General features: G+C 44.1%; 1 protein-coding gene across 5 annotated transcripts in view; it reads right to left on the bottom strand.

Moving 5' to 3' along the window:
* The window catches only part of gria4b (glutamate receptor, ionotropic, AMPA 4b), a 71,150-nt gene that overhangs the window by 12,152 nt on the left and 35,259 nt on the right, over window positions 1-23,739 (bottom strand). For all 5 annotated transcript variants that reach the window (XM_088279210.1, XM_088279209.1, XM_088279207.1 and 2 more), the window contains 9 exons: window positions 18,343-18,582; window positions 15,235-15,419; window positions 13,566-13,619; window positions 12,683-12,841; window positions 9,683-9,850; window positions 9,503-9,607; window positions 8,287-8,397; window positions 3,874-4,080; window positions 453-826 (listed from right to left, as the gene is read on the bottom strand). In XM_088279210.1, coding sequence (XP_088135336.1) covers window positions 453-826; window positions 3,874-4,080; window positions 8,287-8,397; window positions 9,503-9,607; window positions 9,683-9,850; window positions 12,683-12,841; window positions 13,566-13,619; window positions 15,235-15,419; window positions 18,343-18,582 — 1,603 coding nt within the window. The remainder of the gene's footprint in view (window positions 1-452; window positions 827-3,873; window positions 4,081-8,286; window positions 8,398-9,502; window positions 9,608-9,682; window positions 9,851-12,682; window positions 12,842-13,565; window positions 13,620-15,234; window positions 15,420-18,342; window positions 18,583-23,739) is intronic.

The raw sequence follows: 23,739 nt of genomic DNA, 5'->3' as shown, positions 1-23,739 counted from the left end.
CTTGACCCCCCCCAGAAAAACTTAAAGATGTATAACTTGGAGGTGCCAAAAGTAAGTTGACATTTGTTTGAAATCCGAGGTGTTCAATCCTGTGCCGCTGTCCTGCCTGTTTTCCATCTCTCCCTGCTCCAACACACCAGATTCAAATGATTGTGCAACTTTGAGGAGATTTACGGCGTCTCATTTTAACTGGGGCCACATTTACAAATTTGACGACAAGTCTGCAGTTTTAGAGGATTTACGGTAATTTTATTTCATTTACAGCAGTCTGCGCAATTATAGTAGGATTGATGGTCATCTTATTTTAGATTGAGCAAGATTTAAATGACAAGCTCCTGGCAGCTTTTCTGGTTATTACGGTAGTCAAAGTATGGACACGAGTAACTCCGCCCACATCCCCACCAGTCAGCCAGTCAAACTGAGTGCAGCTTTGGAACGCGCCAAGTTCTTACCTGGGTGAGATGTCGCAGCCCTGTTGCATGAAGGCGCCCAGGGAGAACCAGAGGGAGTTGAAGATGCCAAACTCATTGGGGGGCTGGTCGCTGGGCGGACCGTCGGTGCCCTCTTCGGGCTCCTCGGTGTGCCACTCGTACGGGCTGAAGCGGCTGACCAGGAAGAGCACCACGCTCACGCCGATGTAGGCGAACACGATGCACATCCAGATCTCGTAGGCCAACGGGTCCAGGAAGGAGAAGACGCCCGGTTTGGATTTTTGGGGCTTTTTGATCATGATGGAAATGCCCAAAGACATGAAAGGCTTGGAGAAGTCGATCACCTCCTCCCGGACCAACGTGATTGTCAAAGGGGCCACAGCGATTTCCGCTTTCTGTGGAGGTGGCAAGGAAAGGAGAATGCTCAGAAAAAAAAGGCGCCGGTAGAATTTTTCGGGGATTCATGGCAATGATTTGGAATGTGGAACTGTTGAGAGATTTACGGTCATTATTTTATTTATCATCGTCGTTTATTAACCTGTGCAATTACAAAACCCCATCAACGTCTCTGAGAATTAAGGTCGTCTTCAAATAGCAAAACCTGTGCACATTTTGGGCAATTTGGGGCGGCGTGATTCAGTGGCAGAGTGTTCGATTCCCCCTTGAGCAAGATTCTGAACAACAACAAGTTTGAGTTGCTGCTGACGGTTCGTCATCAGAAGGTAGTTGAGTGTGAAGCGCTTTGAAAAGCGGCAGCCCAATTTGCAATTTATCGGAGCCTTTGGGAGACTTTTCTCGATGACAACCTCAGCAACTTTCAGACGATGTGCCTCGACTCTTATTTGAGCCAGCACAACTCTTGAGAAATCTTCATTTAACGTAGAGCGACTGGCACTTTTGTTGGAAGTCTGAAAGAAAACAAAACGTGTTGTTTCAATCCAACTTTAGACACTCTAAAGCAAAGACGAGACAAAAACACCGGCAGGAAAGGCTCTCTAATGCCAAGGCGCTAAGTAAGAATCATCCGGGGAGGATAAAATAATGTGTTTACGGCGCAGGGAGGCAGAAACTGGACGGAACAAAGTCGCTCGTTTGCTGAAAATCCGCACAGCAGATTACAGTTGGAGACTAATGGCGGCATTGCCCGGCCTCATCGGCTCTACTGGGGGAAACAAAGAGCTTTGCAAGCCTGGTTTTGACCACCTGACACGCCAAAGAAAGAGATTTCAAGATCTCTTCTCCTCAGCGAAATAGATGACAGGCGCTGTTAAAAGACTTGGCGGGGGAAAAGGCAGTGGGGCGTTTGTGCTCCGCATTTGGGAGAAAGCGGACCAAACGGGAAGGAACAGGACGGCTCCTGCTCGCCGAGTTGCGTCTTTCTGCTGACAGCTTCCGTGTCCTCACACGTTCCCGTCGGTGGGACCTCAGCTGTCATGGTTTGGAACGCAGACACATTTTCACCTTCACTTCCAGGAATTTACAGTCGTGGTTAAACTCTTCTTTGGTCGCGTATGCATGATTGTACGATGCTGCCCCCCGGTGGCCAAGGTCTTCTAACCAGAAGGAGCGGCAGCAGCGAATTGAATTGTAGCATTAAATTATGAGACACAAACTTGTGAACTCTTTCCATTCAACGGAATTACGTTGAAAGAGGGAGAACATTTATTTTTTGGGGAGGGCGACTGGAAGTGCAAAATGAAACCAATGACTCCATATCCAGGCAGGGTGAAGATCCAGAGCCATTTTCCAGTCATGCCGTCTGAAACACGATCATTTCAACGCCAGCAGACTTTAGCGATACGTCTCACTTGCAGCTCTGATAAATGACAGCCAAAATGTTTTCAGATGACGCCGACATGACCTCCCCAATATGGAAGATCGAAGACAAACAGCGAAAAAAGAAAAAGCTGTGTAACTTAATTGTGTCTCGTTCTATGGATGAGCTTCCTTAAAAGAGAACTTAACTGGACATGTTCGGTTGCACAGTGGCCGTTAAATTCCAGAGTGCGCATAAATCTCGTCCTCGCTGCACTCCAACTCGATTACACTCGGACCTTCCCGTAATTGCGGCCGGCGCCTTGAATTACTGAAACTAATTTGGATGGGGGGGGGGGCGGGGGGGCTCGCTCAAATCCACACAAAATGGCCAAGCGTGAGCAAACGTGGGTGGGGAAGGGGGCAGGAATTTAATGATGGCGCGACGCAGTGTTTAATTTTGCATGAGCTCTGATGGAAACTTAAAGCGCTTCATTACGGGAAGACAGCAAGAGAGTGAAGGATTAACGCAATTAGTCCAAAGGCGGCGGAACAAACATTGATTTCACTTTGCAACTTATTTAAGCAAAAAGAAGAGCGCGCGAGTACGTGACTCGTTTGTATGAATAAACATGAATAAAGTGGAAGTTTTCAAGTTGTCACCACCTTTGCCTTTCCCGTTGACCCCAGTGAAGGCAGGATATTGCCGCGACAAGAGCGATATTTTTTTTATTTTATTCACTGATGTAGAGTGCAACCTCGATTCAAAAGGATTTAGCGGAAATAAAATATTGTTCATTTTGTACGACACAACAAAGTCTATTTGTTCCAAATATGGAAGGAATGAGCCAAGAGCCATCAACAGACTTACAGTAGACGAGAGCAGGTGCCAATGCGGCGGCCATCTTGGCAAGGGCAACTTGCCCAGCAAAAGCAAAGTACATACCAACAATATTACGATAAAGTAATGTCCATCCATCCATCATCTGTACCGCTTGTCCTCACTAGGGTCGCGGGGGGTGCTGGAGCCTATCCCAGCTATCTTCGGGCAGTAGGCGGGGGACACCCCGAACGGGTTGCCAACCAATTGCAGGGCACACAGAGACAAACAACCATCCGCACTCACACTCATGCCTAGGGGCAATTTCGAGTGTTCAATTGGCCTGCCGTGCATGTTTTTGGAATGTGGGAGGAAACCGGAGTACCCGGAGGAAACCCACGCAAGCACGGGGAGAACATGCAAACTCCACACAGGATGGCCGGAGCCGGGATCGAACCCACGCCCGATGCTGTCTCTCACTGTGAGGCCATCGTGCTAACCAGTCGGCCACCGTGCCGCCTAAAGTAATATCAACTGATGAAATAACGAAAACTAAAATTGAATATATTTCCGTTCATAAAATAAAAAATGGAAATGCTTCATCTTACATCTACAAAATTTTAATTACAGCAAGGTCACCTGTTGGAAAATTGTAGTTTACATAATACTTGATGACGTTTTTTTTTTTTTTTTAATCTTGCACTCAAATACTCCACAGACTCAAAAAAATTAAAACTAAACCAACTAAACTCCCCCTTTGAGATGGTTGGACCACTTCCGGGGCCTGAGGGCGCCGTACAACACGCCTTTTTACTTTACAATGCAAACTTGTGCAACAGTCAAAGGTGTGAAAACATTCCGCCTCACCCCGTACACCAGCTCCCCAACCATGCCGTTCCAGATCTTGGTCTCTGGGTCCCGGGCGCCGTACTTGCCGTCGGGCACGATGGAGATCTTGTACTTGATGCCGATGTGCTTGGCGATCTCGGAGGCCAGGTCCACGCAATAGCCTTCGTACTGGTCGTTGCCCTCGTACATCTCCCAGTTCTTCTTGAGCATCACGTAGGGACCCTCCTACAAAAAAGGGGGACACGGGGTGGGGTGGGAACCACAACCGGTGAAGCGCACCGTCAGACGGACACACGGACAGACGGATGTCACACGGCAGCAGACGACAGAATGGCACAAAAATGTTGACGACAACTCGTCAGTAAATGGAGACGACGTCCTTTAGTGTTGAACACGTAAATCTTTATTTTGCAAAACAGCCATCAATAACATTTAGATGAGGGGAAGCGGTGTCGGTTGGCGGCAAATTACAGGACTGGAAAAAATATTGGCGTAGAAATTGTAGCGATTGAGTAAATCAGCATTTTTGGGGGAGACTTATTGTGTGTTAGTTTTTTTTTCAGCATTCCTCGCAAGGGCTCAAACGGAATATATAAACATACAATTGTTTAGACACATGTACAATGTGTTGGATAAAAATACACTTGTTTGTAAATTCATGACTAAGACGTATATGTTCTGCTGCTGCAAAAAAAAAAAAAAATTGGGTAGGCATCCAATATAGTCGTGCAGCTCGGTACCAAATAGCATAGGGACCGGTACTGAGCCGCAGACCGGTGGTTGGGGACTTCAAATTTATATGTAGCAGCATGTTGAGGAATATTTTTCATCATGTGACCGCTAGAATTTGGATATGTTTCGAATGAGGGTAACATTGTCACGCCCCCTGCTGGAATTATTTAAAGCTGCACATCAAGCAAACAATTCCCGAAATGAACACCGACGGAGAAAGCGGTTGGGCTTTAAATCGTACGTCTTTAAACCGTCACGTCCTGCTGGGAGATGCACGACCGCACCGAGGTATAACAAAAAAGAAAAAAAAGTCATCGTGGCAATGGCCTCTTGCTGCATATGTGCGGCACATTCTGAGCGTTGAAAAAAAAAAAGTCATCAAAATGGTAATGCGGATGGATGATGCACAGAATCAAAGAGACGGGAGGGAAGCATGACTAAGCGGAAAGCGGAGGTAAAGCTGATGGCAAGTGAAAAATGAGCTGCCGTCAGACGGAGTGACTGCAGACAAATCGGAGGCAGACTTTCATCGGAGATGGCGAACATTCTGGATCAACACAATCCACAAGTCATCCAAACGGAACGCCGGCCTTGCTTTGTGCCCGCGTCTTGCCAAGCAAATGACTTTTTGTCATACAAGGCGGCCGTCTACATATTGAGAACAAGGGGCAATTTATTCCGTAGATTTGATTTTTTTTTTTTTTTAGGACGTTGCTCTTAGAGAAAACGAGGTCAACCGCGCTGATTCTCCAACCGCTTCCATTTCGACTCGGAAGTGGCATCCGAGCTCTAAATGAGGCTCCAGAGCGCCTTTAGCTTCTGTAAATAGCAGAATTTCCTCAGCCTTTTTTTTTTTTGTATCGCTGTTCTGTATAAAAAAAAACGGAACGGCACAGAGGAAGTCGGCCGGTCAATTTGACCCCTGTTGGCGGTTCAGAGAATCACCCGTGACCTCCGAACCCGTAACATGTAAACAATGGCACAAGTCTGCCTTTGGTCCATGTTGCTCATGTGGAAAATCTGCAAAATACGGATAGGAAGTGGACCGGCAAATTTCTGCTTTGTGAGGTCGCACCAAAGCCGTCACAATGCGGAGGCGAGGTCGGAATCCTCTTTTGCAACGGCTTAAAAGATGTCACTGCACAGACCGCAAAGTTGACCCGTCTTTGATCAAATTTCAAAGTCTCGCATAACCGTAAGAGCGCGGAATGAATATTTGCTGGCCTTTTGAAAGAATTTCCAGTGTTGCAGTCGTGTACGAGCGACGCTGACACAAAAGGGCAGGAAAAAGTCGACCGGGCAGTTTTCTGCGTACGCTTCGGGTGGCATTTGTCGGCTCATTTACAAAATGGGGAGGTACAAAAACGGTGCAGCAGTTTTCCGTCTTTGCGGGTACGGTGCAGTATCAGAACCGGCACTTTGTTTTATTTGAAGTCAGTCAATCATTGGAAGAGTTTTAATTGAATTCAATTAGAATTTTTTATGATGTATTTATTTGAAGATGTTTATTTAAAATTATGGAGTTTATTTGAAGTCAGGCATTTTTTTTTTAAAGGATTTATTTTTTTCGTTCATTTGACCGCAAGTTGCGCAATCAGTGCAAATGGCTTTTTAAAACGGCACTTTCGAACATTCTGCCATCACCTTCGAAAAGGAAGTTTTGCAGTTCCAGTGTACTTTGGAGAGTGTGCCGTGGTTATTACAATGTACTAACAAGGAACATTTCCTTTATGACTTACAAATGTTGCTTTATGTCCGCGCGAGAACAATCTCATTGTGATCAGCAAAACGCTGCCAGACAAACGGAGAATCCGTCTGATTTCACGGGGATTTCAAGACAAAGACCAAAAATGCAAAGACGGCTTTAGTCGCACATCTTCTTCCCCGTGCCGCTTATAATCGCGCCTTGTTTTTTGCTATTTTCCCTTTGCGAGTGAGAACGGCCGGCCGTTCGAGGAGGAACACGTCGCGCGCACACGTTATGCCGATCTCTGCCGCTTGGGTTTCGGTTGTGGTTCTATCGCCTCGCAGTCCAACTGGGAAATATGAAAAAACCTGACTTCAAATAAATACCCAACTCAAAATAATTGATTTCAAACAAGACCAAATATAGAGTGACTTAAAATAAACACCTCATTTCAAATAAATGTGACTAGAATAAAAAAAACTTGACTTCTATTAAACCCCCCCCCCCCCCCCCAAATCACAACAAAACACGACTCGTCACCAACATGCCAAAAAGAGAGACGGGAATCGAGAGAGGCGCATATGCACGACGGCGGCGCCATTAGTCTGGGTAATCCAACGTGAGTGGCACGTAACGGCGCAGAAGGTGGTCGGCGCCAATGGACGGATTTACAGCAGAACAGGAAATCTCTTTGACATTCTCAGTCCACAAAGTTTCCGTGGAAAAAACAAAACAAACAAACAAAATCCCAAATCGAAGGATGCTGTGATCACAACACGGAGCGTGAAATGCGTGACACACAAGGACGAAGAGAGCGGCGTGTTTATCCTCTTTTCCTTCCGTTTGCATTTCATTCTCTTCTCCTTTTCTAAACGAGAGGGGGGGGGGGGCGGCCGCTGTGTCGTTAGGGCTCGTCTTCTCGGGTCATATCCCGCTTGCTGTCCAGCTGGGGGCTCAGTTTCTTAAAATGGGATTCCTCACCGGGGGCTGAAAAGAGGGGAGGATTGTGCTGAGCTGTTGACCCCCAAACCTCCAAATCCCGCGCCTGCGCTCGGCCGCTCCGTTTACACGTCCGCAAATCCCGCCGTGCAAAAAAAAAATAAAAACCTGCCCGACTTTTACCGCTGCACTGCAAAAACTGCACGGAAATTAGATTATATCCCTCACAGGATTTTCAATTCCAATTTTTTTCTTCACATTTTAACAATGTACTTGCAAGACCAAATTTTCAAAGTTTCCCACCTTTGGTGTCGTACCAAAAAGTGCCACATCATGCGGGGCAGCACTGAAGTCGACTGGAAGAAATGCATCGCAATAAAGAGCAAGAACAAAAGTTTACTTGTATACTTTGTTAGTTTGCGTTGCTGCTTGAAGGATGACTATTTCTATCCATGCTCATTTCTGTTCGCCCGTCTATGGCGTTTCACGTTACACGTTAGCATTGAGCTGGCAAAATGTTGTCATTTTTTGGTCTTGTTGAACATTTTGGTGCTTAAATTTATAATGTTTACATCTCTTTGGTTTCAAGTGTCAGTTTTACAGTCAACTTCAACAAAGAAGCACACTTTGCCTCTTATTTGGAGAAATGATAGATTGTAGCATTTGTTGGACTATGACGTGTTTTTCGCGTAACCCATACTTGTTGATCTCATCATCTTAATAAGTTACACGCATTTGAGAGTACTAAGTTAATAAAAAATGCTGGAAGATTTGTTAGTTTTTTTTTTTTGTGTCCGAGTTGTTTTTCTGGCATTTCTTCTCAAGAGTGAAAAATTAGCAGTTATCTCACAGAGGTACAAAACAGCATGTGGCGAAATTGCAGGCACACGGTTGTTGTGGTGTAAATACTGAGTGCAAATGACCAAGAATGAAAGATAGAATTGCAGCTGGCATGGTAGTTTGCCACCCGTGTCGGCCCCCCCGCATTAAGATCGGAGCCGGCCAATTGTAATTTCCAAAGCCGTTTGCTGGTTCTCTTAAAAGTGGCACACGCATACAGGCTGTTGTCTTACCATGATGGTGGTGACCACCACCGTGCGGTTTTCAATGCCGGACGTGTCGTTGGGGAGGAGCGGCGAGTCCTGGATCAGCACCAGTTTGTCGGCGTCGTTCCAGTAGCCGATCTGGAGGGAAGGCGCAACGGAAGATCACCAATAATCCTCACGTGCGTCCAATTGTCTTTATTTACACAACGGCCCTTTATTTCAAGTAATATACTTGAAGGGAGGCTTTGATTATATTTCTTCTATTCCAAGTAAGAACGGTGTTTTTTCGCAGGAGGCCTTTATTTGAAGAGCCACCGCTCTTCGGGAGGTTTTGTGAGTAGGTTTAATCCAAGTAAGATTTTTATCCAAAGTGATCTTCATTTTGAATTGATTTCATTATTTGAAGAGGAGGCGTTTATTTGTCTTTATTTGAATTAACGTGTTGATTTGACGTAAGGCCTTTCTTGAAGTTAATTTGGCATTTTTTTTAGCCGTTGATTATTGGAAGCGAGGCATTTATCTGAAATGGTGCATTTATTTGGAGTAGGAGGGATATTTTTTTTTAAATAAGGTGTTGTTTGATGTAAGCCATTTATTTGGCCAAAACAAGCATCTGCTGCACGGATGGATGACGGCCAAACGAAGAGCGCAAAGGGCTGCGACTGTCCGCCACCTCCGGCGCGGATGACGGAGGAACACATCAAATGGGAGGAAGCCCAACACGTACACACGGCGTGTGTCCTAACGGGAAGACGGGCCAAAGCAGAGCATGATTGATGGCAATTCCCCCGCCTTCCTCGCACCCTCTTTCACTTTGGCTATTTCCCCCACAATGCCATTCTCGCTTCTGGTGCACATTCATCGTCTCCGGCTTGAAGAAAAGTGGCTGACAGCTTATTTGGAAGGAAGGTGTTTTTGAAATGAGCTGTTTCTTTGAAGGAAGGCATTTATTTGTCACAATTATCAAGTCGTCATTTATTTGGAGAAAGGAGTTGTTTTTTGTTTTTTTTTCCGAGTAATCCGTTTGTTTGAAGTAAGGCATGTATTGAAACGAAGGCATTGACTTCATTTAAAGTCATCCATTTATGTGAAGTGAGGTATTTTTAAATCAAATGTTTGCACGGTGATGTTCATCTGAATTCCCCTCAGCAGCAAGCAAGCAAATTTTTCGGCGAGAACTGAGCAAATGAGAAAGATGCGGTAAGAGGTGTCGGAATGAAGTAAGCGTGGCGTGATGCTTTACCCGTCTGGGTCCATTATTCTTCAGCTCAAACACGTCCATCGTGTAGTTGACCCTGCGGCCATAGTGGTCAAACTGGACATTACCTGTCAATCCCTGCAACCGCACCTAAACACAAACGGACGCAAATTCATTCACCCGATTCCATTCATATTTGCACTCGCGAACAATTTGGGCGTCAACCTGTTTGAGAGTACGCTCCATGTCGATGCCCTGGTTCCACGGGGCGGCGGGGTTCGCCAAGCAGTCGCCGGCGTTCCCCCGTCGGGAAATGTCCACCTTCTGCCTGCGCAGGTTCCTGAAGGCCTCGGCCATCACCATCACGCCGTCGTACGTCAAGGCCGAAGTGTACTGGAAGGTAGGATGAAAAATGCTGCCGTTATTTCACGCACATTTTCCCAACTAACTCGCATGATGCTTAGACGGGCAGCACAAAACAATAAATAAAAATTGTCTACTGCCTAGACATGCTGCAACGTGGAATCGCTTTGTAAATGAGAAGTTTGCTCCCTAGAAGGGCTGCAGAAGAAGCTGAAGCAGGATTGCGCAGGAAGCAAATATGTCTCAGCCTCCTCTTATTTATCTTTGACCTGAAGACTGCGTGACTATTTGAGTTTGCCTCTCTGATGAGCCATTCATGACTCTCGACTAATTGAGGGGGCTGAGGAAATGGTGCAAAGATGAAGAGTGAGTGTTTAGCTCAAGCGGCCCGGCTTTAATCATCCCGACTAGCGGGAGTTCATCAGCTTGGCTTCCGGCTGGCGCTGACTCCTTTTCATTAGCCTGCAGCTCGCCGCCACATTATTCTTCTCTTTGCATGGCCGTCGTCCTCATCCTCTTCTTCACTCTGACAAGAGGCCCGCAGCGTCTACTTACGTACACCACGCGCAGGCCCTTTTATTCGGGGAAGACTTTTTGTTGTACAAACACTTTTTTTTTTTTTTTGGAACAGCAGCAGCAGCATTCCACAATATCATCATTACAACAATATGGCCACGAAAACAAATTGGTGCGCTGCTGTTTTGGTTAGCAACAGAGTTTAAATGGGCTCAGGAATATCCGTGCATGGTAATGACTATTACTAGATGCTCTCTCTTTTGGATATTCTTACAAATTAGTTTTTTTATTTTTTGGACTAAATGTAGACTTTTTTTTGGGAAGGAAAATCACTTCATTATTTTTTTATTTAAATCATTACATTGGATATGTTTCATCTTCATCCAATATTTTATATCAAATTTTATCAAGCAAGATTTTTATGGATACAATGTGAAACATTTCTACTTCTATTTGCATATTTGACGTATTATTAATTAATGCATATTTATTTTAGTATATATTATAATGATTGTGAGCAACACGCTGAAATCTCATTCATTCATGTCATTTACAACACCTTATTTAATATTTTATTTTATGAAGAAATATTTTTCGATTTTATATGATATTATACAATATTATATGACTTTATGCTTTTAGGTATACAGTGGGAAATATTGCATCTATTTTATTCTTACTATGCATTCATTGGATTCATTATTATTATTGTTATTATTATATTGCTTCAAAATTTTGAGCAAAACATTTTTCCCAACTATTGCAGTTTGTTGTCGCAAATGTACAACTTCCCTTATATTGATTGGCTGAACGGTTGAGTGTTGTAGCACCCCCTGTTGCTATGGCATGTACTTGATAGACAGAAAAAAAATTATAAATAACAATAATGCATTTATCGACCTCGGAGCACAAAACAACCTTGGTATTAAAAAAACAAAAAAAAAAACACGGTTGTCTGCACGGATGCGAGCGGCTTTCCAGGAACGAGAGCAATTTACCAAGAAACTGCGCAGATAACACGCACACACACACACTTATGCGATATTGTCCCACGGTGTAAACTTTTAATTGAAGCGGTCCTATCCATCAGACACACACACACACACTTACACGCAATCTTGACTCACACTCTTTACACACCACTGCAGCAGCTTCATAAATACAATCATAAAAAAAAAACCAAAGATTTGCTGGAGGCGGGCGTTTTCTGCCCGCCTTCTTGCCCCACTGCCATTTGCGATCCGTGCGACAAACAGTAAAGTAAAGTGGGTCATTCCGTCACATCGCGGCAGATGACGGGCTGGATGAAGTCAAGCCGACCGTGGCGATGTGAGCAGCCTCACGAATGCTTTGCATTTTTAGGCCTTTACATTTCATTTGTTACGTCATCGTCAAAATGCCCTTTGGATACAAACGCACACGTTTTGACACGATTGTTTTTATGGCTAAAATATTGATTGGAGCAAAGTATCGTGCCACTCTTTTTATAGCGGCCAGAATATAACAATACTGAAAGGCTTGGAAACTGTTGTTACCCGGGGAAAGTATCTTGATGCAATTAAGAAACGACGGCAAAATGGCACCATGGTATCGCACCCAAATCATTGCAATTCTTTTGTTATTCTGACTAAAAATGCAGTGATACTATTATTATTGTACACATGACTGTTATCGTGAGCAAAATATTATGACAGTCTTGTTATTGAGACTATAGAACTATGGTATTACTTTTGTCAACCAAGTGAAATGTCAGAATATCGCAGTGGTGGGCCGTCAAGGCCTTCGAGGCCTTCTCTGCTGGCCGAACATAATCAAGAAATCGTGAGCATATTCTTCACATTCACGTCAGATTATTTCCAAGTGTTTAATTTTTAGGTTAGAGTTTTTATCCAATCAGAGTTTTGCGACCTCGTGTTGCCAGGCAGATTTCATAATCGCGTCGGAGGCCTTCGGATGGCGACCGTTTGAATATCTAAAATATATTTTGGCTTTTTTTAAACCACAATGGGCGAAGGAATTTCATTGCAGACACACTTGCAAGGCCATTTTCAAGACGGCCGTTTCGAGGGAAGCGCGGTCGAGAGTGTAAGTGCCTTTCTGTATATTATTTCTCCAGCCATGGTGTCCTAAATGATGCCAATGGAGGGGAAATGATTCAATTCGGACAAAGTCGGACTTCACAGAAGGCCGACGTTTGAAATGCACGGCCCGCCACTGGAATATTGTAATTGCAATGACACAAGGATGCAACATACCATCGTTATTAAGATCACAAAATATCTTTTGTCAACATGAGCGAAACATCCAAAATGGCAAGCTCGACCATAACATGGGCGCATGTTTCACCTTGGGCGGCGCATCGGAACCCGGGTACTCCCTTTGATCCAGCTTGTTCCAGCGCTGCATCAGTTTGATGACCATGGGATTGCTGAAGTCCACCAGCTGGAAGCCCGTCACGTTGGCGCCGCCATGCATGAAGCGCTCCAGATTGATGTCCTTGAAGCCCTTGAGGGGACGGCGAGCACAAAGACTTGTCACGGGAGAAATCGCACATGTAGGCCGTGCGCTGATTGCTTTGCCTTGAAACACAAAAATGACACCGCCGCGGCTGAAATAACTTGCAATATTAAATCCAAATGGAATGAAAATGACTTGAGATTTCATTCCGCGGAGCGACCGCAGAACATAAGCCAGAATCCTCCATGTTTCGCAGCAGGTGAGCTCAAATGAAATCCAGACTGTGATGCGCTTACTGCAGTGGCGTGGCGAGCATTTGCTACATGGGACTAAAAAACTCCAACTCGGGGAAAGTTTGCAGTCTCGAAGCTGCTAGCAAGATTTGTGTCTGTCTGCCCAAAGACATTGCTAGCAGGACTTGTTCATGCGAGAGTGTTGCCAAAATGAAATGTTGCCGGTTTCATCAATTGGTTTTTTTTAAACAGAGATGCTACAAAATAAAGAAACTCGCCATCCTGTTGGGAAGGAAATAGTGTGGAATCTTAAAGCCAAGTATTTTGAGTTTCTTTTCCAATGTAGGATAACAAAACCATCCATGAGTTCATCCAAACTAAGCCCTTCACTGCAATTGGAATTCAGAAATTCCAAGTGACTTTAGCGGCTTATCTCCACCCTGAAATGTTCGCTCGTATTCCGAATTTTACAATCTCGGATTTCAGAATATCCACGGCGCAAAGAAGTCAAATCGTGCAGCGCTTCGTTTTGTCCTCACCAGGTTGGCCATGATGTAGTGGTAGCCTTTGACGTGTTTCCCCACGCTGACGATCTGCAAAGAGACACGGCGCTAAAATTGACAGTGTGACATCATCGCACGTTAATTACATGAAGCCATGCGTGCGACGGCCGACCTGGCGTGTCCGGACGTAAATACTTTCAGACAATGCTCGGTGCGACGCACACACATGAGCCACGTGTTGATAAAAACTGATTTGGAAAGCTGACATCTGCCGGAAAATCCCGCTGGACAAGCGTTTACTGAGAGTGTCAACTAAGTGGCAAAAAAAATAAATAAATACATAAAAAACAATTTAAATCTCTCTGGAGAGCTTGCAAGGATAATATTAATACGATAAAACCAAACAGCTTCAAAGAGCGACTTTGGAAGAAAGTACAGTGTTGGGCTGAAATTTGGGTTAGCGACTACAAAATAAATATAAGGACATTGAAAATAACATCTGGTTAAAAAAAAAAGGCAATTGGGTATTATTGTCACAAAGGGAAAATTATATCATTTTTATATTAAAATCTCAAAATAGCGTAAAAAACTACTGCTAAACTTTTGAAAATATGCATGATATTACAGTGATGCAGAAAAAAAAATATTGTCACACTATCAATTGTGGAGCAAATTATTGCAACATAAGAATTATTTTTGGCAAAAATTTGGTGTTACCCGCAATCGCAATTGTGGGCAAAATTTCAAATAAGTTGATACTAATTATGATTATTATTTATTATTGAACGGCAATATTGTGATATCATCGTTATGAAGAGCAAAATAATGCGATACTCGTGATACTCTTATTACGGAAATAAAACAAGACATTGTGAGACTATTGTCAAAAAAGATGTTACGATTCTTATGTTCGCAATATCAAGATATTATTGTTCATAAGAAAAGAACGTGATGCTGGTAAAATAATCCGACAAAATCCAAATTTTTGGTTCTAAATAGGTAAAAAAAAAAAATACATCAGACGGCTTTTGAACATCAGCGTGTTAAGGGCGACATACGCTGCAGTTCGGGGGGGGGGGCAAAACAGCCCCCCCCATGTGTGTAGAACCTAAATGGCCTGGCAGATGTCAAGAGCGGAGATTCTGTGAATAATTGAACAGACACCAGTTGCCCCTGCGGAAAGATGTGAGGAGGACGAGCGCAGAGGGAGAGGAAGGCGAGCGTGTTTACGCCAAAGTAGAACACCACTCGAGATCGGAACAGGCTGCTCTCCACTTGCAATCTTTTCCTATTAGTCTGCGAGACAAACATCGATGAACTGATTAAAGGCAACCTCACTGGATACATTCAATGAGAATGTATCCGCTCCATTAGTGCTTAAAAGCACCTTATTACAAGAGATTTTTTTTTTAATAGAACCATCACTTAGTCTTTGGATGTACTGTTGTATTTTTTGAAAAGTTTAAAAAAAAAAAATGTAAATGAAAATTTTGAGATAGAGGCTGATAAAATATCGTATTAGCGTCATTAATAAAGAAATGAGACTCCATTTTTAGAGAGATACAATCTATATTTTGCACATAATATCGGGGCTAAAATGTAATAATACCATCAGTGTCGTTGTGATCCGAACAATATTGTGAGCAAAGTATTGCGACGCCGTCGTGATCAAGAGTAAAATGTGACTTCCACTCTTCGGCATCACCTGTTCCAGCATGTTCTGCAGCCTCTCGGCCTCGAGGTCGATCACAAACTTCTTCTCCTGCCGTCGGTCCAGGTCTTCCAGGAGGCGTCGGTAGTTGGCGTCGTTGAAGTTTTCCACGCAGATGGCACTCACCTGCCAGTTGTTTTGGCCCGCCCTCTCCATGATGGCCTGCAGGATGGCGTACCCTGATGCGGTTCCATGGCACACAAAAGGGAGAGTTGTTTTTTTTGGGGGGGGGGGGGTTTCTTCCACACGTGAGGATAGCTTCTTGCATTTGGGCAAAGTCAAGTTTAAGGTGCTCACCAAAGTACGAAGCGTGGAATTTGCCGAAAATGTTAGACTTCAAATCAAAATGGCCACCTTCCTCTTCTATTTCAGGCATGGATGCTTGAGACTTTTTTTTTTTTCCACATCCTGTTATGGGTCCCTCAGAGTTTTTTGTGCGTCCTTTTATAATCGACATGTCCACCCAATTTGGTGACAATTAGTTAAAATGGTGTCAGGGGATGATTTTTTTCCCCTTCCAGTCCAAGTGGTGCTACTTCGTGTATTCCGGGTCTTTATGCCAAGAAATACATTTGCACCAGGGTACAAGCAAGCAGAAGAATTGGTGTCTTTTGGGCTTTGCCCATTTGTCGAAAGAATATTAAATTATGATTCCAAGAGGGCCCAATAATGAAACGTAATTATATTGAAGCATCATATTGGCCTACTGTGCAATGGCTTCCATGCCCAAGTCGTCGTCGGGGGGAAGGGGGGGGGGGCTACGTTGTCAAGTTGCTGTGAAAGGAAGACGAGTGACTGCGGCGAGCTGCGAGGGCGGCTGTTCACCGGCAGGAACAGATGTCCCCCTTAAACGGCCCCTCCTGGTGGCCATCACAATCTGGCAACCCGTCTCCCTTTGCTACCAATTAGTGGCTTAACCTGCACTCTGGCAACCCGGCTCATCGCCCCCCCCTCGCCTTCCTTGCCACCTGCACCTCTTCAAACCCAACGAACCCACTTGGGAGAAGATGGCGCAGAGGGAGATTGCACACATGGTGTAAACTAACAAGTCACAATATTAGGTACACCTGCACCTGCCTGTTTATATCCGAAACAAGATGAATTTTAAAATCCTGTATTCTCTCAAATTCCAGGTTTTGAACAATTTAAGATTTTTTTTTCGACTATAATGTGATGAAATTGGTTAATGACGTCAAGGGTTGCGTGCGTTTGCGTCGCCGCCTTCTTACAGTGACTGCTTTTTAGATGGCAGATAAGGAATATTATGCGTTCCAAAAAAAAAAAAAAAGCCATCCATCACAACATGGATGAGTAGAAACTAGCCGGTGAAGAAATATTGTCTTATTTACAGCCCGACACACCTGTCCTCATTTTTCACATGCTCGTTTTTTCACTTTTTTTTTTTCCAACCTTTTTGTCGAGCAACAAAATCGAAATTATCTTCCAGGTTTAAACTGTTATCATTCTAACCTTGGTTGTCCGCACAGTTTTGAGTCCTAAAAAATGCTTTGGACATCACTCAGACACGCTTCCCATGTCAACACACTCTCACGTGCCCTTCTTCTGTTTCGCTTCAATTATTTATATTTTTTTTTAAACCCAAAACGCCACCAAACGAAGCTGCAGCCTAATCGAAGGTTCACGCCAGGGCGGCATCAATTTCTCACTCCTTGCAAGGACAATTTGCAGTCAATACGCAACGTTTGGCTCGGTGAGCATCAAAAGCAGTCGTGCGCCAACTTTTTACACCAAACGCCACCTCTGAAAATTCTAATCTCACCCCCCCCCCAAAAACAAACCAAAAAAACAAAACAAAACATGCAGACATTTCTAAACAGATACTGCTTCATATCAGAAAACAATACATCATGATATGGAAATTTTGTTTGGGGCCGTTCTTGTGTTTGATCAGCTCAGTCGAGCGGGTCGAATGGCTTTCACTAACTGCAACATTTGGACCAGGAGCTGCACTGCGATATTGATCGGCCTTCTGCACCCGCGGCACGCTGCGGACAAAGTACCGCCATTATTTTACGCTGTGGTGTGTGCAATTTCAGGGGAAGTGAGCACGTATTAATCAAATGGCTCTCTACGACGGCGAGAACGCCATTTACAGCAATTGTTTGGGATACAATGACTCCTTTTAAACTGGAGAGATATCCCCTTTTTTTTTTTTTTGCAGACAAGAGTGCAAAGAGTTTAGTTGCCATAATTACGCAAATGCTATTGACTCGTCAAAAGTGTGGTGAAAGTTTCATGAAGCTTTTAAAATGATTCATCCTCACATAGTGAAGAAAAGAAATGTTTTGCAATTTAGGGTTGGCCATCCCTCCAGTTTAGTCAACTTCATTAGCAATCGGAAAAAATGAATTTGTCGGTGCAGGGCAACTGGAAATGGCCAAAATGACCCAAATATGGCCGCTTCAAATCCAAATAGTGGACTTCCTGTGTGTTTTCAGAAATGGGTTCTTGAGATTTTTTTGGGTGGGTTTACTAATGATAGAAATGGTCATAAACTATTTTTACTTTCAAGTCAAATTTCTTGATAAGAGCAAAATGACCTAAAGTGGCCACTTCAAACCAAAATGGCCGACTTTTTGGTGTCATGAGAGGCATGGCTATTAAACATTGTTTTAAATGTCACTTTCCTAACTGAGACAATTATTAGGAGGTATTTTAGTCTGTTTAATTAAAGTGAGTAAAATTGGCAAGATCGATTCAAAAAGCCTTTTTGGTGAGTCTATTCGTGGCCATTTGATTTTGTGCCAAGTTTAATGTTCCTATTTGAGCAGTGAAACAATTTTTGGGACTCTATAAATTGTCCAGTCAATCTCAAAGCAAAATGCCACGCTTCCTTTTTTTTTCCGGGCGTGGCTTCTTGGGACTTTTTTGTGGGTCTACTCATTGTAGACATTGCTATTAAATGTCACGACTTTTAGTAAAACTGACATCAGCCGTTGCTTTTTAACGACATCAACACCAAGCGTTCATAAAGCTCGGATGGGAACCCTGAATCATTTCATTTTCAAAAAGAAAAAAAATCCTGCCAGCAAAAAAAGGGGCCGGTTGAAAACAGCGAGAAAGCCCCGCTGCGAAACTCACCCCGATCAGTGTCATAGAGAAAGACGAACTTGTTCCAGTCGTAGTGGTCCAACAGGGACAAGAGCGCCCCCCGGATGGACGGCCGCAGTTGCAGAGTGAACTGGCTCTCGCCCTCGGTGGGGAAGCTCGGCGTGATGAGGGAGATGTGAAGCGCGCTGCAGAAGGACGTCAACGTGTGGACCGAGCGCTTGTCGTAGAGGCCGAAGATGGCGAAGACACCTCGGGAGTACTGGGAGCAAACTGGAACGCAACGGAATGATATATTACCAGATGGAGCGAGAGAATTAAAGAAAAATAATAATTTTGACCAAAAAATGGTCAAGTATCACACAGAGAATCAGCACACCTCTGTAGACTTCTTTTCAGCCGGCAGCCACAGATAAATTTGGTTATTTCGATCTTCTGCGACCGGTGTAGAGTGCCACGTTAGTTTAATCATAATTAGCCGCAGACGGCTTTGCTGCCTCAAACTTCTTGAGATTAAAATGTAGATTCAGGCAATAGGGAGCTTAGGAAAAATATTAGACAACAGAGCCGAATATCTTTCACGGAACAGAAATCCTACTTTGGATCGATTCTCTATGACAATTGCAATTCGAAACAAAAATAAAAAAAACTAATTTACACAAATGCATTCATGTCAAACCAAACCCATTTTTTTTTCTGCAGAGGCTAAAGAATACGCCCAAAAAAATGTATCAACATAATGACATCGATGCTACTTTCATGAGCACATCTATAGGGTTTTGCATTATGTGTTAGCATTTAGCTAGTTGAATTTCATCAGCCTAAATTCAGAAGGTTTAGTGAAATATGCAACAAGTTAGTCTCTTTGATTTACACACTGTTTCGTTGTCCACGAAGTTTCAATTGGGAGTGGGAAGAAGAAGCTTAAATAAGCACTTGGCCGAAGAATTGGTCACAAAATGCCACTGCGGCAAACTTCAAACACATCGTCCATTTAGCTTGCAGCAAAGCCGTGTCCAGTGATTGTTCATCATCTCAGTGACAGCCATTTGGAAGTCAATAAACGAGAGAGAGATTCTTTCGTGAGCAGAGTGGGAGCACTTTTGCCATCTCGGAATATGTCAGCAATTGTTAGTAGTGCAAGTACAAGAATTGTTTGCCGTCATCCTGCTAACACCAAACAAAATCAAACGATGAACAACAATAATAACGGCCGACACGATAGCAACCCATTATCCTGTAATTCCTTTAAAGGACGGCACCGCACGGTAAACAAAGATCAGTACCCCGCTTTCATCGGTGAAGCGGCGTCTTCGAGATATTTTCTTGCCATTAACAAAACACATAAAAACAACACAAAAGGACGCAGGAGGTGTTGTCTTAGCCACACTTTGAATTAAGGCAGAAAAATATGACGGGACTGCTGAAGGGAGATCTCATTATGGAAACGCTGTGCCAGTTGACTATAATTGCCCAACAAGACAACGGGAAGATAATGAGCATCGTCCTCCTTCTCAGCCAACCGACTGAAAGAAGCTCCGGAGGCGCCTCGAGGGAAGTCACGCGTGATGTCAGCAAATCACGTGTTTTTGTTTGATTACACATGCGCCAAAATGTGATTGCTCGTGCTTTCGCAAATGTAATATCGTATCGGAAGTATCGTCTTGCAGCGGACACTCTTCTTAAACTATTTTTCCATATCTTTCCTCCTCCAAGGAACAAGATCAGACGACATCGCAGTAGGCGACCTTTTCGAGGCCATAAAACTCACTTGACTGGTGATGAATTCAAAATGATTTATTCCAAGTTTTCAGGAGTTTACAGTTTTCTTGCTTTTTTTTGTATCATTTCAGGGCAGCTGTGGAGTGCCTCAAGGCTCAATCCTGGGGCCAATTTTATTTACGGTGCACTTGCTCCCCCTAGGATCTAATTTTTATAAAACATGAGATAGTCTTCCACTGTTCTGTAGATGACAGTCAACTCTACTTGCCTTTCGCGGCTAAACAATCCCGACTCCTTAAAATCTTTGTCTGCATCGCTTTGTATGTCGGGGTTTCCACAATGCTGTCCTGTTTGCTAACCGGTACGCATAAGTTGCCCACAAGAACGGCCCCAAACAAAATTTCGATAGCATGAGTTTTGGATTAATACCGGGATATTTGAGATACGCTATTTCACTTTTCAAGACTAAACGATTGGCTCCCAAAAGACAGAAAGACATAGCTCTCACACCCATTGTGTGTTTGCGTGAGTGCGTGTTTGTGTGCACGTGCGCATGTGTCCACATTGAAGCATGATGGCCCTCGGGAGCAGTGGAGTCGCGGTCGAGAGCAGGTCCACTCGAGCAAGAAAGAAGGTTGAAAATCCTCACAGCCCACTGATGTCCTCTCTCGAGGCTTCACGCACGCACACACGCGAGTGGGAATGGCCGCTTCAATAAGAACACATCAGCATGCATGTATGGTGGCTGATCAAAAGCTGACAAACTTCGTCTCCCTCAGCAGTGCTTGCCTCTTAATTGTCGCCCGATTGTTTTATTTATTTATTTATTTATTTTTGTACAATCATGATACACGACTGGCAGGGAACCGACGTCATTCATTTTAAACACTGCCACTATTCGCGTCCGGCCGTGGAGACTCGCAGCATGAGTCAGTTTCCTACCGCGGCACCTCCCGCAGGGACGAGTAATAAAACAGCAATAAATCAAAGAAATAAGTGAATGTAAGTTATAATATGAGTCGCGGTATTCACCGCAAAGTGGCTGCGTTGGACCAAATTGTTCACTCTGAGGCACGCGTCCTTGAGGCTTTTTCAGGCGTCCTGTTATGATAGACATATAAAGCTAATTTGATGACAATCAGTGAAACTGCTGTCAGGTACGGCTTTAAAAACTAAAACCACGGCTCGTTGATTGTACAATTAAAACATCAAGCGGTGGACTTTTCATCATTCTAAGAGGTGGTGACATTTGAGAAGTCCTCCCTCCCATCGCCGCAGAGAAGAGACACGAGCCAATAACGGGCGATCCATCAGTGTCACGGCGGCTCACACGCCGCGCACCATTGTGACCACGTAGGCGGTCCCACGGAATCCTGAACTGGTCCATTTAATCCCACACCAGCAGTGACCCTGAAAGTGCATCCGCTAGCCTCACACTCCACTGCACAAACAGGTCACACAGACACATTGCGCAGCAGCTGATCAATGCTTCTGACTTGCATGCGAGTGACACACAAACAGGACTTCAGCATGTCATTTCTGCAACACAAAAAATAAATAAATAAATACTTTTTTTTTGTCTTCATCAAGCGTCTATAAAAACCATCTGGCTAAGCCACGCTAATCTACTTCTGAAGTGAGATAAAAGTGAGATAATCTTTTGTCTATGCACGCTTGTGTTGCCTGCGGGACTTTGGGGGCGGGGGGGGCTTAACTTCGTTGTTGTCATGTGCTCGAGGTGTAATTGTGTAGACCTGGGCTAAATTGTTTCCAATAAGACGCTAATTTCAACAAAAATAAATGTAAATCCACCCATGATTGACAGCCAATCACAGAGCACATCTAAACAACAACTCACATTCACACCTTCGAGGCAATTTAGTCTTCAATGAGCCCAACATGCATGTTTTTTGGAACGTGGGATGAAGCCAGCATACCGTGAAGACGGGCATTGAAATCTGCAAGCCTTTCTGTGGTGTTGATTGGTGGGAGGCTTTCATTTATTCAAGCGGATGACTAATTGACGTGTCCATTAGAGTCAGGGCCAACATTTAAGGAAGCATACGATTAAGATTAAAATGACAGTTTTGCGACAGTGGAAAAAAGAGAGACGTCAATTCGAGTCAAGATGTTTATTTTTCAAGTGAGCGGCGCAATGAAGAGGCATAATAGATGTTTGGTGTGACAAACATGTCGTGTTTATACCTGACACCGCTTTTTTCCCCCCCCATTGAAATCAAACACGAACGCAATGGAAAGCACGGCACACACAGAACACGCTACCTTGTGACAAGTGACAAGCGCATGACGGCTAGCATGGCCGCGACTAGCATGAGAAGGTCAAATAGCGGTCGACGTCTTTACTCAAGAGGTTTTTCCGGGCCAGTACTAACTACAGGATCAATGGTCTTATCAAGGGAAGAAAATAAAAAAATATAAATCAACCACAATAGCAGAAGTAACCACAAGTTAGCTAAGGCAAGCAGGAAGCTAACATAGCAGGCTACATCTTTACTCAGCACTTCTTTTTGTCTCAAATATATCACCCGTCAAAGTCCTTTAGTCATAAAAAAAAACTGCTTCCATACATGCTATGAAGGGAACAAAATAAAAGATCAAAATAAAAGCACAAGTGCCAAGTGAAAATCAGAAGCTAGCTGCAGTCTTCATATTTAGTCCATCTTCTCAAACAGAGCAAACATTTGGACTCAAAGAGTCACAAAGATGAAGATTATTGAACAGAAACGTCAGCGGATAGCTTGCTAACGCTAAATTAGCGGTCCAACTTGGAAAAAAAAAAAACAGCAGTTGACACAAAAGCGTCCGCCAGTGTACAAACATGTGAAACATCACGCTTGTCTGTGACCATTTCGCATCCAAATTGATAAAAGGACCACGGCGGCGGCGGCGGCGGCGGCGGCGGCGGCGGCGGCGGCGGCGGCGGCGGCGGCGGGCACTCTCGCAACTGGATGCTCTGTCATGTCCAAACAAAACAGCGGCTGTGTTAACAAACAACAACCAGCATGAAAATCTGTATGATCGCCCAAACACACACTCACACATTGAAGCTTTTTTACTTCTTTCAACTAGAGTGGGACACAGAGAGCCTGGAGCTTATCCCAGCTGATTTTTGGGCCAGAGGCAGGGTATACCCTGGATTGGTCGCCGGCCAATCACAAGACACACACAAACAACCAACCACTCCCATTCACGCCTTTGGACATTTTCTTGCGGCAAGTATTCTATTGAGTGATATCTAATGGCTGGAAATGAGCGTTGGATGTGTTTAATGACACCATTTCACATCACGAGATCAAGTGCAGAAAAACGTCTCCATCCACTCGTCGAGAATGGAGCAGCGTGAGGGAAACCAAAGGACGGAAAGGAAAACAGCCGAGTCCCTTTGTGCAGGTCTCTGCGGGGTTGAAGATCAATGCCGGCAGCCGTGAAAAGGAAGCCAGCGCTCACAAAATATGTCAATCACTTTATTATCATTATTATTCTTTTTTTTTTTAAGACCAAACCTGCACTGAGAAACAAGAAAAACTTCAAACATGACCCGGCAAGTTGGTCAATGTTTTATGACAGCACTTTCTTTTTCTGGGACTTATTTCGTCGACCATGTTCTGCTGACAAGTCAACCGTCACCCTGCGATGAACAGGGTTGGGACTTTATTGACGCCACATCCTTGCAACCAGCGAGAAGCA

The sequence above is a fragment of the Idiotropiscis lumnitzeri genome, chromosome 17, assembly GCF_059441095.1.
Source record: "Idiotropiscis lumnitzeri isolate Australia: NSW breed Sydney's pygmy pipehorse chromosome 17, RoL_Ilum_1.0, whole genome shotgun sequence".
Lineage (NCBI taxonomy): Eukaryota > Metazoa > Chordata > Actinopteri > Syngnathiformes > Syngnathidae > Idiotropiscis > Idiotropiscis lumnitzeri.
Note: the sequence above shows the minus strand (reverse complement) of the source record. Positions and strands in the feature narration are given on the sequence as shown.